This window comes from Giraffa tippelskirchi, chromosome 11 (genome assembly GCF_054371585.1).
Source record: "Giraffa tippelskirchi isolate mGirTip1 chromosome 11, T2T-mGirTip1v1.2.pri, whole genome shotgun sequence".
NCBI classification, from domain to species: domain Eukaryota; kingdom Metazoa; phylum Chordata; class Mammalia; order Artiodactyla; family Giraffidae; genus Giraffa; species Giraffa tippelskirchi.
This window is the reverse complement of record NC_137285.1, coordinates 96,064,497-96,079,279: the sequence shown is the minus strand read 5'-3', so window position 1 is coordinate 96,079,279 and position 14,783 is coordinate 96,064,497. Positions and strand designations below refer to the sequence as shown.

The following is a 14,783-nucleotide window of genomic DNA, read 5'->3' as shown; positions in this document are numbered from 1 at the left end:
TTAGTCACTTAAAAGTGTATATTCAGTGGCTTTAAGTATATTCCTAGAATTGTGCATCCATCACCACAATTTTAGAACGTTTTCTTTGCCACAAAAAGAAATACTGCACCCCTTAACCATTCCACTGCAATTTTCTCATCCCCTCCAAACCCCAGGGAAGCCCTAATCTACTTTTAGTTCCTGTAGATTTGTTTATTCTGAATAATTCATTTAAATGGAGTCATATAGTATGTGGTCCTTTGGGACTGAGTTCTTTTATTAGCATGTTTTCAAGATTCTTCTATGTTGCACATTCATTGCTTCTTTTATTGGCAAGTAATATTCTATTTTATGAATGTATCACATTTTGTTTATGCAGTCTTCAGTTGATGGACATCGGTGTTGTTTCTGCCTTTTGACTATTATGAATCATTTTGCTGTGAACATTCATGCACATGTTTTTGTGTGGACATATGTTCTCATTTCTCTTGGTTACATACCCAAGAGGAATTGCAGGATTGTATGGTAACTCAGTGTTTAGCCATTTGCAGAACTTCTAAAGTAGCATCACCATTTTACATTCCAACCAGCCGTGAATAAGTTTAATTTCTCCACATCGTTACACTTGTTGTCTTTTTATTATCTTGATAATAAAAAGGTATTATCTTGATAATAATTGATTATCTTGATAATAATAAGATATTAACTCATCTTGATGAGTATAAAGTGGTATTTCATAGTTTTAATTTGTGCTTTCCTGGTGGCTGACAATGTTGAGCATCTTTTCTTCTGCTTTTTGGCCATTTATATCTTCTTAAGAGAACTTCTTATTCAGATCCATTTTTAAATTAGCCTACTTTATTGAATTGTAACAGTTCTATAAATACTGTGGATACAAACCCCTTATCCAGATATATGATTTGCAAAAATGTCCTCCGATTCTGTGGGCTTTCTTTTCAGTTTCTTAATAATGTCCTTTGAAGCACAGAAATTTTAACCTTGATGATGTTCAATTTAATTTTTTTTGTTGTTTGTGCTTTTGGGGTCATATCTAAGAAACCATTACCTAGTCATGGTCACAGATATTTATGCCTATGTTTTCTTCTAACATTTTTATAGCTTCAGCTCTTTTAGATTGTTGATCCATTTTGAGTTAATTTTTGTGTATGGTATAAGATATGAATCCAACTTCATTCTTTTGCATGTAGATACCCAGTTGTCCCAGCACCATTTGTTGGCAAATGATTAACTTTTATTATACGACAGACATTTACCATGAAACTCCACGGTAATGTAAATGTCAGTGAAAGTCACTCAGTCGTGTCCTACTCTTTGAGACCCCACAGACTATACAGTCCATGGAATTCTCCAGGCCAGAATACTGGAGTGGGTAGCCTTTCCCTTCTCCAGGGGATCTTCCCAACCCAGAGATCGAACCCAGGTCTCCCGCAGTGCAGGCGGATTCTTTACCGGCTGAGCCACAAGGGAAGCCCAAGAAGACGAGTGGGTAGCCTATCCCTTCTCCAGCGGATCTTCCCGACCCAGGAATGGAACCGGAGTCTCCTGCTTTGCAGGCGGATTCTTTACCAACTGAGCTATCAGGGAAGCCCAATGTAAATGTCAACACTGTGTCAAAAGCTGTAGGTTGCAATGTACAAGGATCAATAGTTATCCAATAGTTATCATCCAGTTCAATAGCAGATGCTTAGATCTCCTTAGTGACAGTGTTCCAGCAGAACCCCTTTAAGTAAGTTTGTTTGCTTTTCTGTGTGTGTGTTGGGAACAGTAGCATAGATGTGGAAAATGAGTACATTTTAAAATTCACTGAAAACCTTCATTTATGAAGTATATAGTTTGTACCAGGTATTGTACTAGGCTCTAGTAATGCAAGGATAGGCCTGCTACAGAGAAGAATTTCAGTAATTGTTAAAAGATAGGAGAACGTTTGGATATAGCCCTTGCTCTCAAGAAAGAGATTGATAATTATAATGTGAAATGCTTTAACTGAGGCATAGCTGTAAAGTTAGTTAGGAACACAGGAATTCAACATTTAGTTCATCTAACTGATTAAAAAAAGAATTGAAGAGGAAGCACCTTCAAGATTAGCTGGTAATGTTGCTATAGTTTTGTATTCTTATTGAAACATAAAAACTAATTATAGGCATTTGGTTTTTATCTTCATTTGCCTCTATTCATTTATTCTTTTGCAGAATAGGTTTTTTGCCTCTAATACTGAATATAGCTGCAGAGGTGGCAGCTTAGGAAACCAAATATTTAATTTCTCTCTAGTGTTCATGTTATACTTTCCTAATAAATGGCTACTAGTATAAAGACATCAGTTTTTAAAATTTAATCACAATTCCCTTTTACAACTCTGTCCAAGCCCCTCCTCATTGTTCCCATTTGCTAGCAGTTCAATTCAGTTCAGTTGCTTAGTCGTGTCCAGCTCTTTGCAACCCCATGAATCGCAGCACGCCAGGCCTCCCTGTCCACCACCAACTCTCGGAGTTTACCCAAACCCATGTCCATCAAGTTACTGATGCCATCCAACCATCTCATCCTCTGTCGTCCCCTTCTCCTCCTGCCCCCAATCCTTCCCAGCATTAGGGTCTTTTCCAATGAGTCAACTCTTCGCATGAGGGGGCCAAAGTATTGGAGTTTCAGCTTCAGCATCAGTCCTTCCAATGAACACCCAGGATTGATCTCCTTTAGGGTGGACTGGTTAGACCTCCTTGCAGTCCAAGGGACTCTCAAGAGTCTTCTCCAACACCACAGTTCAAAAGCATCAATTCTTCGGCGCTCAGCTTTCTTCACAGTCCAACTCGCACATCCATACATGACCACTGGAAAAACCATAGCCTTGACTAGACAGACCTTTGTTGGCAAAGTAAAGTCTCTGCTTTTAAATATGCTATCTAGGTTGGTCATAACCTTCCTTCCAAGGAGTAAGCGTCTTTTAATTTCATGGCTGCAGTCACCATCAGCAGTGGTTTTGGAGCCCCCCAAAATAAAGTCTGACACTGTTTCCACTGTTTCCCCATCTATTTCCCATGAAGTGATGGGTCCAGCTGCCATGATCTTAGTTTTCTGAATGTTGAGCTTTCAGCCAACTTTTTCACTCTCCTCTTTCATTTTCATCAAGAGGCTCTTTAGTTCTTCTTCACTTTCTGCCATAAGGGTGGTGTCATCTGCATATCTGAGGTGATTGATATTTCTCCCAACAATCTTGATTCCAGCTTGTGCTTCTTCCAGCCCAGCGTTTCTCATGATATATTCTGCATATAAGTTAAATAAGCAGGGTGACAATATACAGCCTTGACATACGCCTTTTCCTATTTGGAACCAGTCTGTTCCATGTCCAGTTCTAACTGTTGCTTCCTGACCTGCATACAGGTTTCTCAAGAGGCAGGTCAGGTGGTCTGGTATTCCCATCTTTTTCAGAATTTTCCACAGTTTATTGTGATCCACACAGTCAAAGACTTTGGCGTAGTCAATAAAGCAGAAATAGATGTTTTTCTGGAAATCTCTTGCTTTTTCGATGATCCAGCGGGTGTTGTCAATTTGATCTCTGGTTCCTCTGCCTTTTCTAAAACCAGCTTGAACATCTGGAAGTCACGGTTCACGTATTGCTGAAGCCTGGCTTGGAGAATTTTGAGCATTACTTTACTAGCGTGTGAGATGAGTGCAATTGTGCGGTAGTTTAAGCATTCTTTGGCATTGCCTTTCTTTGGGATTGGGATGAAAACTGACCTTTTCCAGTCCTGTGGCCACTGCTGAGTTTTCCAGATTTGCTGGCATATTGGGTGCAGCACTTTCACAGCATCATCTTTGAGGATTTGAAATAGCTCAAATGGAATTCCATCACCTCCACCAGCTTTGTTCGTAGTGATGCTTTCTAAGGCCCACTTGACTTCACATTCCAGGATGTCTGGCTCTAGGTGAGTGATCACACCATCGTGATTATCTGGGTCATGAAGATCTTTTTTGTACAGTTCTTCTGTGTGTTCTTGCCATTTCTTCTTAATATCTTCTGCTTCTGTTAGGTCCATACCATTTCTGTCCTTTATCGAGCCCATCTTTGCATGAAATGTTCCCTTGGTATCTCTAATTTTCTTGAAGAGATCTCTAGTCTTTCCCAGAGGAGTAAATAAACGCTACTTCATAATTTGTTTTTCAGCTTATATAAAAGTCTTGTTTAGTTTTTTGGGGTTGCTTAAGCCTTGGCTTAATTAGTTGGTACAAAGTCAAGGAAATCACTTCTAAAAGATTAATGCAGTTGATTTTTTGCCTATTGTTTAGTTTATCAATTTACAAGATTATCTTTTAAAAACTACTCAGTTTCAGAATGGCATCTAATATTTGTGAGGTAATCTCAATACAGATGTCAAGCATTTGGGCATTCTGAAAAGCCACACTGTGGGTTGTGATTTTAACCTCACAAAGAAAACACACTGTTTAAAACCTATCTGCTCATTTCCTGTGAGGCAAAGTATCGTAGTTTTCTGTCGCTGAGCAACTGGGAAATTTGTTGGTGCTGATAGAACCATAGCTTCAACCTGTCCTGACAAGTTTGTACTATTATAGATTTAGAAAGGAATCAGTAGTCTCCTTCTATTTTTTTGTATTTTATTTCACAGTTGTTAATAAACCAAAAAAATCTAAGTCATTATTGCCTGAGAACAAATTCTTCTACAGATAAGTGAATTTTTTTTGAAGTCACCATTGGTTCTTTATTTTGCTACACTTTTGAGCAAAAAAAAAAAAAAAAAGAATGCATACTTTGAATGAATTAATACCTAGATTCCCATTATATTGACAACTCTTAAGACTTTTTATTACTTAGAGAAATGAATCTTATAAATTCTAAATTCATTGTGGATACAATGTTTATTTTCTTGCATATCCAGGGTGAATCTTTGGTAGACACTTAGCAGTGTCTGAGAATATCAGAAATAGAAGTCGCCTAAGAGACTATGTAGTCCAAATTTTCTCATTTTCTGTGTAAGGAAATGGAGACCCAGAGGAGTGTCTGAATTACCGTAGGCTGCATATCTGATTAGTAGTGAAGTGAGTCTCAGTAAAAACAGTAGGACTTCAAATATTATTTTGCCTGTAGCTTGACTGCAGTATCTAAATATGAGTTCAGCAAATGAGGTAGATACACCCCACATTTGATTCGTCACACATCTACCAATTTATAACTAAGAAAAGTGAAAGTGAAAGTCGCTCAGTTGAGTCCAGCTCTTTGTGACCCCATGGACTGTACAGTCCATGGAATTCTCCAGGCCAGAATACTGGAATGGGTAGCCATTCCCTTCTCCAGATTCTTCCCAACTCAGGGATCAAGCCCAGGTCTCCTGCATTGCAGGCGGATTCTTTACCAACTGAGCCACCAGGGAAGCCCATAACTAAGAAAACACAGTCTACTTACTGCATACTAATAGGTACAAATGGTCTGCTATATTAGACCTCTGTGAAAAACTATTTTAAAAGCATCTTAACAGAAGAAAATTTGTCACTCTTTAATTATCCATTCTCATGTTTAATAGCCATCACTCAGAAAGATTTCTTTATGTCAAAAGGTTTTAAATCTGGAGTCCATGGATCCCTAAAGAATCTATATTAGGGGGATCCTGAACCCCTTGAAGTTAATGCTTAATTTCTTTCACAGCTTTTATAAATTTCTTGATAAACCCACTGCCCAGTATCAACCTGGATTCTCAGTCTACAGTATAGCCACATTTCTTTTCACCTTATCTTCTTTGGAAGACACTTGGTATCCTCTGTATAATAACTCTGCATTACCTTGGAGACCTACTGTTTCCAAATGAAGAATCATTTTAACTTGTCAGATCATTTTAACTTGTCTTAGGGTTCTTTCTTTTTTCCACATTTTAAATCATTTTTATGGCTGTCTTTTGAATCCTTTCCAAATTCTTTTTGTAAGCCTGAAAGCCTAGGAGCTCAGAATTAGAAATCATATGTTAATGAAGATCTTGTTTAGGCACTTGGCTCTGGTGAGAGTGGTGTCAGAGGATTAGGAGCAGCAGAAGTAAGCCTGCTGAGATAGGTGCAGGAATTCACCCTCCACACACCCCACACCCCCTTACTCAGAAAGGCTAGGCAGAAACTCAGAGTCAAAACAGACCAAGGGTAAGGGGCTTAAAGGATTGGGCGTATTTCAAAGTTCAAAGCATAATACCTAGATCCTGAATAAAAGGATTCAAATTCAAGAAGAGAAATAGGAATCAAACCTAGACCTGAAGGTGAAACAGAATCCTGCAGAAAATCTACATAGAATTGAGACTTTTCATATGGGAACAGCCCACTGGTAATACCTGTCTCCCAGACTTCCCTTCACCCTGCAACCTCTACATTCACACTGGCCTCAGAATGTTAGATTCCTGAGAGGTGTGTTCCCAGGAGATGTGACTAGTGGAAACAGTAAGATACAGCTTACAAGCTATAATATGTAAAATAATATATCAAAATCACTGGAGTTCAGAGGGATTACAGATTCTTCTGGGAATCTGATGAAAACTGTGGGCTTTCTCTTCAGAACGAAGGCACCAAATATATATCATGTTAAAGAATTTATGCAATTTAACCTGCCCTGAGACTGATTCAGTCTCCTGATTGATAAGTATGGTATTCTATATTTATTACCCATTTGTTTCCTGTTCTTTATTAATGTTTTATATGATTGTTTTCAGTTGTCTGAGCTATACCAAGGAGATTAGGGCATTTCGTCTTCACATGTGAGTCAAAGGATTAATGGAGGGAAAGCAACGCTGAGGCCATGACCCCGCTGACAACAGTGATTTGGGAGAGATCCGTGGGGGCGTGGTGAATTGAGGGGAAAGAATTGTGCCAAAGAAGTCTAGTGTCCCCTTTTCACAGGATGATTTTTCTTCTCTTCCTTAGGATGATCTACATTTTATTAATTAAGAAGAGTTCCTTTGTGAATCATGTAATGAGACACTGAGCCACTTGGTTTTATGTGGTTTTTCTTAGAGCAGCACGCAGTCCCAAACGTGGCTGGCCTAGGTCTACTCAGGTGGTGGGTGAGACTCCTTGCCAGGAAAGGGTGAGAGGGCAGAGCAGGACGGACGCTTTGGTAACTCAGCCGGAACTTCATTCATGGCTATTTGTGACTAGATTGTAAATTTTACATATTTATATCCAGTGGCTCACCCTCGGACTCTTTCTTGAGGTGTTAAATCTGTAAGACTGAAAATTTAGAGAGTAATTATCTGGATAACTCAAATTGAATAAAACCTCACCACAAAGTTTAGGTCCTGTAGAACACAGTACCGAATTATCCAATTAATCCTATATTTACATACCACTTAGAAAAGAAAAAAGAATCTTTTTTTTTTCTAAGTTACAATAAACAGAAAAACTATTTTGAAGAACAGATTCCTAAATGTGTAAATATTTAAGTTTAAATGTCTATTAAATGTGTAAAAGTCTAGTCTCAATCTTGTGCTTTAGCTACTTATCTTCTCCCTTTACTTGGTCTTTTCAAATTCTGTCCTTCCCTAAAGCCCAGTTTTGGGGCCTACCCTGCCAATGAAATAGAGCTATCAGCTACTCTGATGACATTTTGGAGTATAAATTAATCCAGTCCTGTCTTTGGCATGGGACCTGGCATGTAATAAGCAATAAAACTGCAGTTGATGATAATGGTTGTGATGCTGTTTTCTCAAATACTCTAGTCAATACTTAATCTCCTTATTCTCTGACCATAAGAAATACTTAACTGCCTATACCATTTTTTGACACTTACTATCTTAGTTTAGATGTTATTTCCATAATAAGATTGCTCACTTCTTGATAGGCAAGCATAGGCGTACAAAACTTGCTGAGTTGGATTGAAAGTTGTTATTTACCGGCTTTATAAGCCACGTGATCTTCATTGTGTGTTTTTTCCCCTCAACAGAAAATGAAAACATTAGCAGAAAGGAGGAGGAGTGCTCCATCTCTTATCCTAGATAAAGCCCTGCAAAAGCGGCCCAGTACCAAGTAAGTGGAAAGCTTTGTACTACTCATTTGGTATCTGCTGCATTTCTTTTATGTGTATGGTTTGTTTGCATTTTATCAAGACCAGAATTCTCTGTTAAATAATAAAAAACATGACTTCTGTTCTGAGTTTATTTACTATGACCTATTCTTTATGAAAAATGTAAAGCCTTTGAGAGCTGGTGCTCGGTTGCTTTAAAATTGATTCAAAAGTGAATCTTACATCCAATGGTACACAAATATGCATGTTCCACATATTGTAAAAGTTTTATTTTTGGAAACAATTAGAAATCACAATACTAAAGATGAGTTATTTTAACCACTATGCATGTTTGGTTATGCACAAAATTTTGCTTACTTTTTATCATAAGGTGATGCCCATGCAAAGGTAGAAGGCAGAGTTTTAGCAATTTTAGATATGAAGAAGGATAGATTAAGATTAATAAAAGATTGAGTGCTGATTGCTTTTAGACATTATTGGTTAGAGTAACTAGTAATTAGTTAGTGAAATTTGAAGTGGAAAAAACAGGCTAAATGTCTATGGAAAAGACCATTTCACCTATTGAAGCTAAATACTAGTTCTGTGAACATTGTAAGAGTTTTCTGTAATATGTAGAAATTGAATGGCTTTTCAGTCACTAATTTATTCAGTAATTCTTAATGGCATTTTAACTCAGAGCCTTTTTATGCTCAAGGGAATCCAGCAATGCTTTTCTACTAATACATGAATCCTTTTATGTAAGGTGTTGTCTTTATCACCTTTTTAAAGGTGAAGATATAGCTGATATTTCTATGAATGGTGTACTGATTTAACATGAAATCTATGTGAAGGCATGGCATTTTTTTCATTTTTTAAAAATTTATTTATTTTAAAATTGAAGGATAGTTGCTTTATAGAATTTTGTTTTTTTCTGTCAAATATCAACATGAATCAGCCATAGGTATACATATGTCCCCTCCCTCTCGAACATCCCTCCCCTCTCCCTCCCCATCCCACCCCTCTAGGTGGATGCAGAGCCCCTGTTTGAGTTCCCTGAGAAATACGTTGGCTGTCTATTTTACATATGGTAATGTAAGTTTCCATGTTACTCTTTCCACACATCTCACCCTCTGCTCCCCTTTCCCCGTGTCCATAAGTCTGTTCTCAAGGTCTGTTTCTCCATTACTGCCTTGCAAATAAATTCATCAGTACCATCTTTCTAGATTCCATATATAGGTATTAGTATGCAATATTTATCTGTCTCTTTCTGACTCACTTCACTCTGTATAATAGGTTCTAGGTTCATCCACCTCATTAGACTCAAATGAGTTCCTGACTCAAATGTGTTCCTTTTTATGGCTGAGTAATATTCCATTGTGCATATGTACCACATATGTTCTTTATCCGTTCATCTGTCGAAGGACCTCTAGGTTGCTTCCGTGTTCTACCTATTGTAAGTAGTGCTGCAGTGAACATTGGGGTACATGTGTGTGTTTCAATTTCGCTTTCCTCAGGGTATATGTCTAGGAGTGGGATTTCTGGATCATATGGTGATTTTATTCCTAGTTCTTTAAGGAATCTCCATACTGTCTTCCATAGTGGCTGTATGAATTTACATTCCCACCAACGGTGCAAGAGGGTTCCCTTTTCTCCACACCCTTTCCGGCATTTATTGTTTATAGACTTTGTGATGATGGTTATTCTGACCAGTGTGAGGTGATATCTCATTGTAGTTTTGATTTGCATTTCTCTAGTAACGAGCGATGTTGAGCGTCTTTTCTTGTGTTTGTTAGCCATCTGTATGTCTTCTTTGGAGAAATGTCTGTTTAGGTCTTTTTTCCACTTTTTGATTGGGTTGTTTCTTTTTCTGGTATTGAGTTGTATGAGCTGCTTGGATATTTTAGAAATTAATCCTTTGTCAGTTGTTTCATTTGCTATTATTTTCTCCCATTCTGAAGGTTGTCTTTTCACCTTGTTTATAGTTTCCTTTGCTGTGCAAAAACTTTGAAATTTAATTATGTCCCACTTGTTTACTTTTGTTTTTATTTCCATTGTTTTTATTTCCCTTACTCTAGGAGATGAGTCAGAGAGGATATTGCTTTGATTTATGTCATCAAGTGTTCCGCCTATACTTTCCTCCAAGAGTTTTAAAGTTTCTGGTCTTACATTTAGGTCTTTAATCCATTTTGAGTTTATCTTTGTGAATGGTTTTAGGAAGTGTTCTAATTTCATTCTTTTACATGTAGCTGTCCAGTTTTCCCAGCACCATTTGTTGAAGAGGCTGTCTTTGCCCCATTGTATATTTTTGCCTCCTTTGTCGAAAACAAGGTACCCATAGATGTGTGGGTCTATTTCTAGGCTTTCTATCTCGTTCCTTTGGTCTATATTTCTGTTTTTGTGTCAGTACCACACTGTCTTGATGACTGTAGCTTTGTAATATAATCTGAAGTCGGGAAGGTTGATTCCTCCAGCTTCATTCTTTCTCAAGACTGCTTTGGCTATTCAGGGTCTTTCGTGTTTCCATGTGAATTGTGCAATTTTTTTTTCTAGTTCTGTGAAAAATGCCATTGGTAATTTGATAGGGATCACATTGAATCTGTAGATTGCAATTGGTAGTATAGTCATTTTCACAATATTGATTCTTCCTACCCAAGAACGTTAAATATCTCTCCATCTGTTAATGTTGTCTTTTATTTCTTTCATCAGTGTCTTATAATTTTCTTTATACAGTTCTTTTTTCTCCTTAGGTAGGTTTATTCCTAGATATTTTATTCTTTTTGTTGCAGTGGTTAATGGGATTGATTCCTTAATTTCTCTTTATGATTTTTCATTGTTAGTATATAGGAATGCAAGTGATTTCCGTGCATTGATTTTGTATCCTCTGACTTTGTGAACTTCACTGATTAGCTCTAGTAATTTTCTGATAGTATCTGTAGGGTTTTCTATGTATAGTATCATGTCATCTGTAAACAGTGAGAGCATTACTTCTTCTTTTCTGATCTGGATTCCTTTCATTTATTTTTCTTCTCTGATTGCTGTACCTAGGACTTCCAAAATTATGTCGAATAATAGTGGTGAGAGTGGATCCCCTTGTGTTTTTCCTGATATTAGAGGGAATGCTTTCAGTTTTTCACCATTGAGAATAATGTTTGCTGTAGGATTGTCATATATGGCCTTTACTATGTTGAGGTAGGTTCCTTCTGTGCCCATTTTTTGACAAATTTTAATCATAAATGGGTGCTGAATTTTGTCAAAGGCTTTTTCTGCATCTATTGAGATTATCATATGATTTTTATCTTTCAATTTGTTAATATGATGTATCACATTGATTGATTTGCCTATATTGAAGGATGGCTTGACATTTTTTGATGGTCCAAAATAAATTATACAGCCAAATCCAATGAGTGAAACTTTCAAAATACTTAGGTCAGTCTCCTTTTTTTTTTTTTTTAAGTTAATCACTCAATTGTGTCTGACTTTCTGACCTCATGGACTGTAGCCCAGCAGTCTCCTCTGTCCATGGAATTCTCCAGGGAAGAATACTGGAGTGGGTAGCCATTCCCTTCTCCAGGGAATCTTTCCAACCATGGGATCAAACCTAGGTCTCCCGCATTGAAGACAGATCCTTTACCGTGTGAGCTTCCAGGGAAGCCCCAGTCTCCTCTTAGTATTCAGCAAGTTGTCAGACTCAGGCAGCATCCCTGGCTGCCCCAAGGTGACACACTCTTTAGTCACTGGATTGATCAGAAAACGTAAATTACTTTTAATAGATGCCTAATCAAAATTTAATTAGGAAGATATTCTGCCAATGTATAGTATAGAAAGACGCTTTAGTGGCATATAAAAATGGCTTTTGGATTGTTTGCAATGATATATCTTTGGATTGGGGCTTCTCTGATAGCTCAGTTGGTAAAGAATCCACCTGCAATGCAGGAGACTCCGATTGGATTCCTGGGTTGGGAAGATCCACTGGAGAAGGGATAGGCTACCCACTCCAGTATTCTTGGACTTCCCTTGTGGCTCAGCTGATAAAGAATTTGCCTGCAATGTGGGAGACCTGGGTTCAATCCCTGGATTGGGAAGATCCCCTGGAGAATTCCATGGACTTGTATAGTCCATGGGGTCTCAAAGAGTTGGACATGACTGAGTGACTTTCATCTTTGCGTTAGTGGTGGATTAAATAAAGAATGATTGTATCTTCAGTTTGACCTTGATTACCTAAAATAAAATTCAAGAGAATTTTTTTTTAGGGGAGGTAGAGAGAAAAGGCAGAAATTGTCTTTAATTCTGCTACATTTGTAAAAATAGCTTTATTTAAACACTTTTTAAAAAATAAACAATTTTAGGTAAAATTTTTGTTGGAAGGTCCTGCAATGGATGTGTGCTAGGCTCTTCAATTAAAAACAGCCCTTATTTATATCAGAGAAGCTTTTTAGCTCTAAATGAGGGGTCAAATAGTGGCACACCTACTCTCTCATGCAGGGTGAGAATGTACAGCAGTATGCATGTAGGTACTGAAAGTTTATATAGACCAGGGATTCTCAATAGGGCGGTATTACCCTCCAGGGGGCACTTTGGAATTTTGTGAAGCATTTGAGTTTGTCTTAATGTTTAGGGGGCAGTTGCCAGAGATGCTAGATATCGTGGAATGCATTGGACATCCTGTATAACAATTTTATGGCTCCTGCATAGTTGCGGAGAAGGCAATGGCACCCCACTCCAGTACCCTTGCCTGGAAAACCCCATGGATGGAGGACTGAAGCGACTTAGCAGCAGCAGCAGCATAGTTCTTGAATGTCTTGTGTATGACATATTTGTGAAGCAGGGCGGGGGGACTATAAAATTACCTATACCTATAACGTAACTCTGTATATAAATACAAAGTATTTATATTCTCTTTTTTTTATAGTAGATCTTTTAAATTTTTTTATTTATCTATTTTTTACTTTACAATATTGTATTAGTTTTGCCATACATTGACATGAATCTGCCATGTAGATTTATTAGCATTAAATGTTTCAGAAATGTAGCTACCTTGCTTACCAAGAGATAAGTGTACTTTGTACTGTTTGGAATCATTTCTGAAAGTCACTTGACTTTATGTCATTTTCTTGAACTTGTTGCATAGAATGGTTTCTTATCATCCTACTTATCTTAAATCTAAACATATTCATTATAAGTAGATGTACACACTTGACTATTTCATTGTCTTTTAATGTAGTCATGAATGAGCATATACATATTGAAATATATAATTTATTATTAATTACTTTCATTTTCCTTTATATTGCTGTTAGGATATTATTTTGACTCTTTTGAAATTGTGTTAAATATCTGTGAATTTTGTTTCATGATAGAAAAGGAGGAATTGAAATAAATGTACTGATATATACATTTGTCCTTTATATAACAAAGGGACATTGAATCTAATAGGGTTGAGAATCACTGATAAGGAGTAAATACTAGGTTAGGGGAAAAAACTACATGTACTGACTTACTGGGGTTGTTTTGGGTTGGAGAACCAATATGATAATATGCAAACACATCCTTGCCCTCTCCTGCCTCCCCATCACCTCTTCAGTAATTGGTGCTTATATTAGCGTTAGCTCCCCAAGATTCCTGCCTCAGAAATAAGAAAATATGATGGGTTTTGTCAAAATAACCGTAGGGGAAGAAGTGTATATATAAGTTGAAGTAGGGTATGTTTTAATCTTCAGTTTATTTCTCGTGAGTTTCTCTTGATCAGTAATGTGAGTGTCTAGTTCTGGGTAATAGGACCTATCTTATAGAAATCATACTTTTTACCCTGTGTAGTATTGAGTGGCTTATCTGTGTAGCAAAAAAAAAAAAAGCTACTGGGTGTTGAATGTGTATGAAATATTTGTAAGTAGTATAATCTCCTGAAGGAGGAAACAGCAGCCCACTCAAGTGTTCTTGCCTGGAGAATCCCATGGACAGAGTAGCCTGGTCAGCTATGGTCCTTAGGGTCACAGAGTTGAATGCAACTGAAGCGACTTAGCCTGGCAGCGGTGTAGTCTCAGATTGGAGAGAACCTTCAGGTCAGCTGGTCTGCTGGTTTGGGACACTTTTTAAGTCAGTGGGACCCAGGCATCTACATCCTTTTCAAAAACTCTCCATAGTTGATTCTAATACACTCTTGGTGGAGAACTACCTACAGTAGTCTACCAAAAAATCCATTCTTACGAGAATGCTTTTAAAAAGGGAATACTGAACCAAAATTTTAAGAAAGTACAGAATTATAGTACGTATTTCTTATAAAGTAAATAGTGTGAACATTAAAAAAACCAAAAGCAAAGTCCCCACTCCATCCCTGGGGGTAACCATGATTAATCATTTGTATGTACTTCTAAACCTTTGTCTATGCAAGTGTAATTAAAATTTGTATTTTCTTTCTGTAACATTTAAATTCTCACTTTAATATAGATGAATTAGTTCTTTGTATTTTTCAAGTCTTACATTCTTTTTAAGAGATCAAATCCTATTATAGTAACCATTCAAGAAAGCCTTTGAATTTGTCCTTTATATAATGTACACTCTTGAAAAGTTTTATCAATCAGATTTTACTAATTATTAATGAGTTTGCTATTTTAAAGAAACTTTATAGTGAATTGTTTTATAAAATAAATCTCTTTTCAGAGTTGTTAAGAATAACTCAAATTTTCATGACTGGAATTTTGCTTTCTATGATTTATACCCAGGAAACAAGGAAAATTTCTAAAGTCTATGCTGAGCACACCTACTTCAAATAAAATTTTATGCAACAAAATTCTACTACCTAAAA

General features: G+C 37.0%; 1 protein-coding gene across 22 annotated transcripts in view; it reads left to right on the top strand.

Moving 5' to 3' along the window:
* The window catches only part of ARHGAP20 (Rho GTPase activating protein 20), a 189,752-nt gene that overhangs the window by 14,677 nt on the left and 160,292 nt on the right, over window positions 1-14,783 (top strand). For all 22 annotated transcript variants that reach the window (XM_081544162.1, XM_081544156.1, XM_081544157.1 and 19 more), the window contains one exon: window positions 7,922-8,004. In XM_081544162.1, coding sequence (XP_081400288.1) covers window positions 7,925-8,004 — 80 coding nt within the window. In that variant the 5' untranslated portion in view covers window positions 7,922-7,924. The remainder of the gene's footprint in view (window positions 1-7,921; window positions 8,005-14,783) is intronic.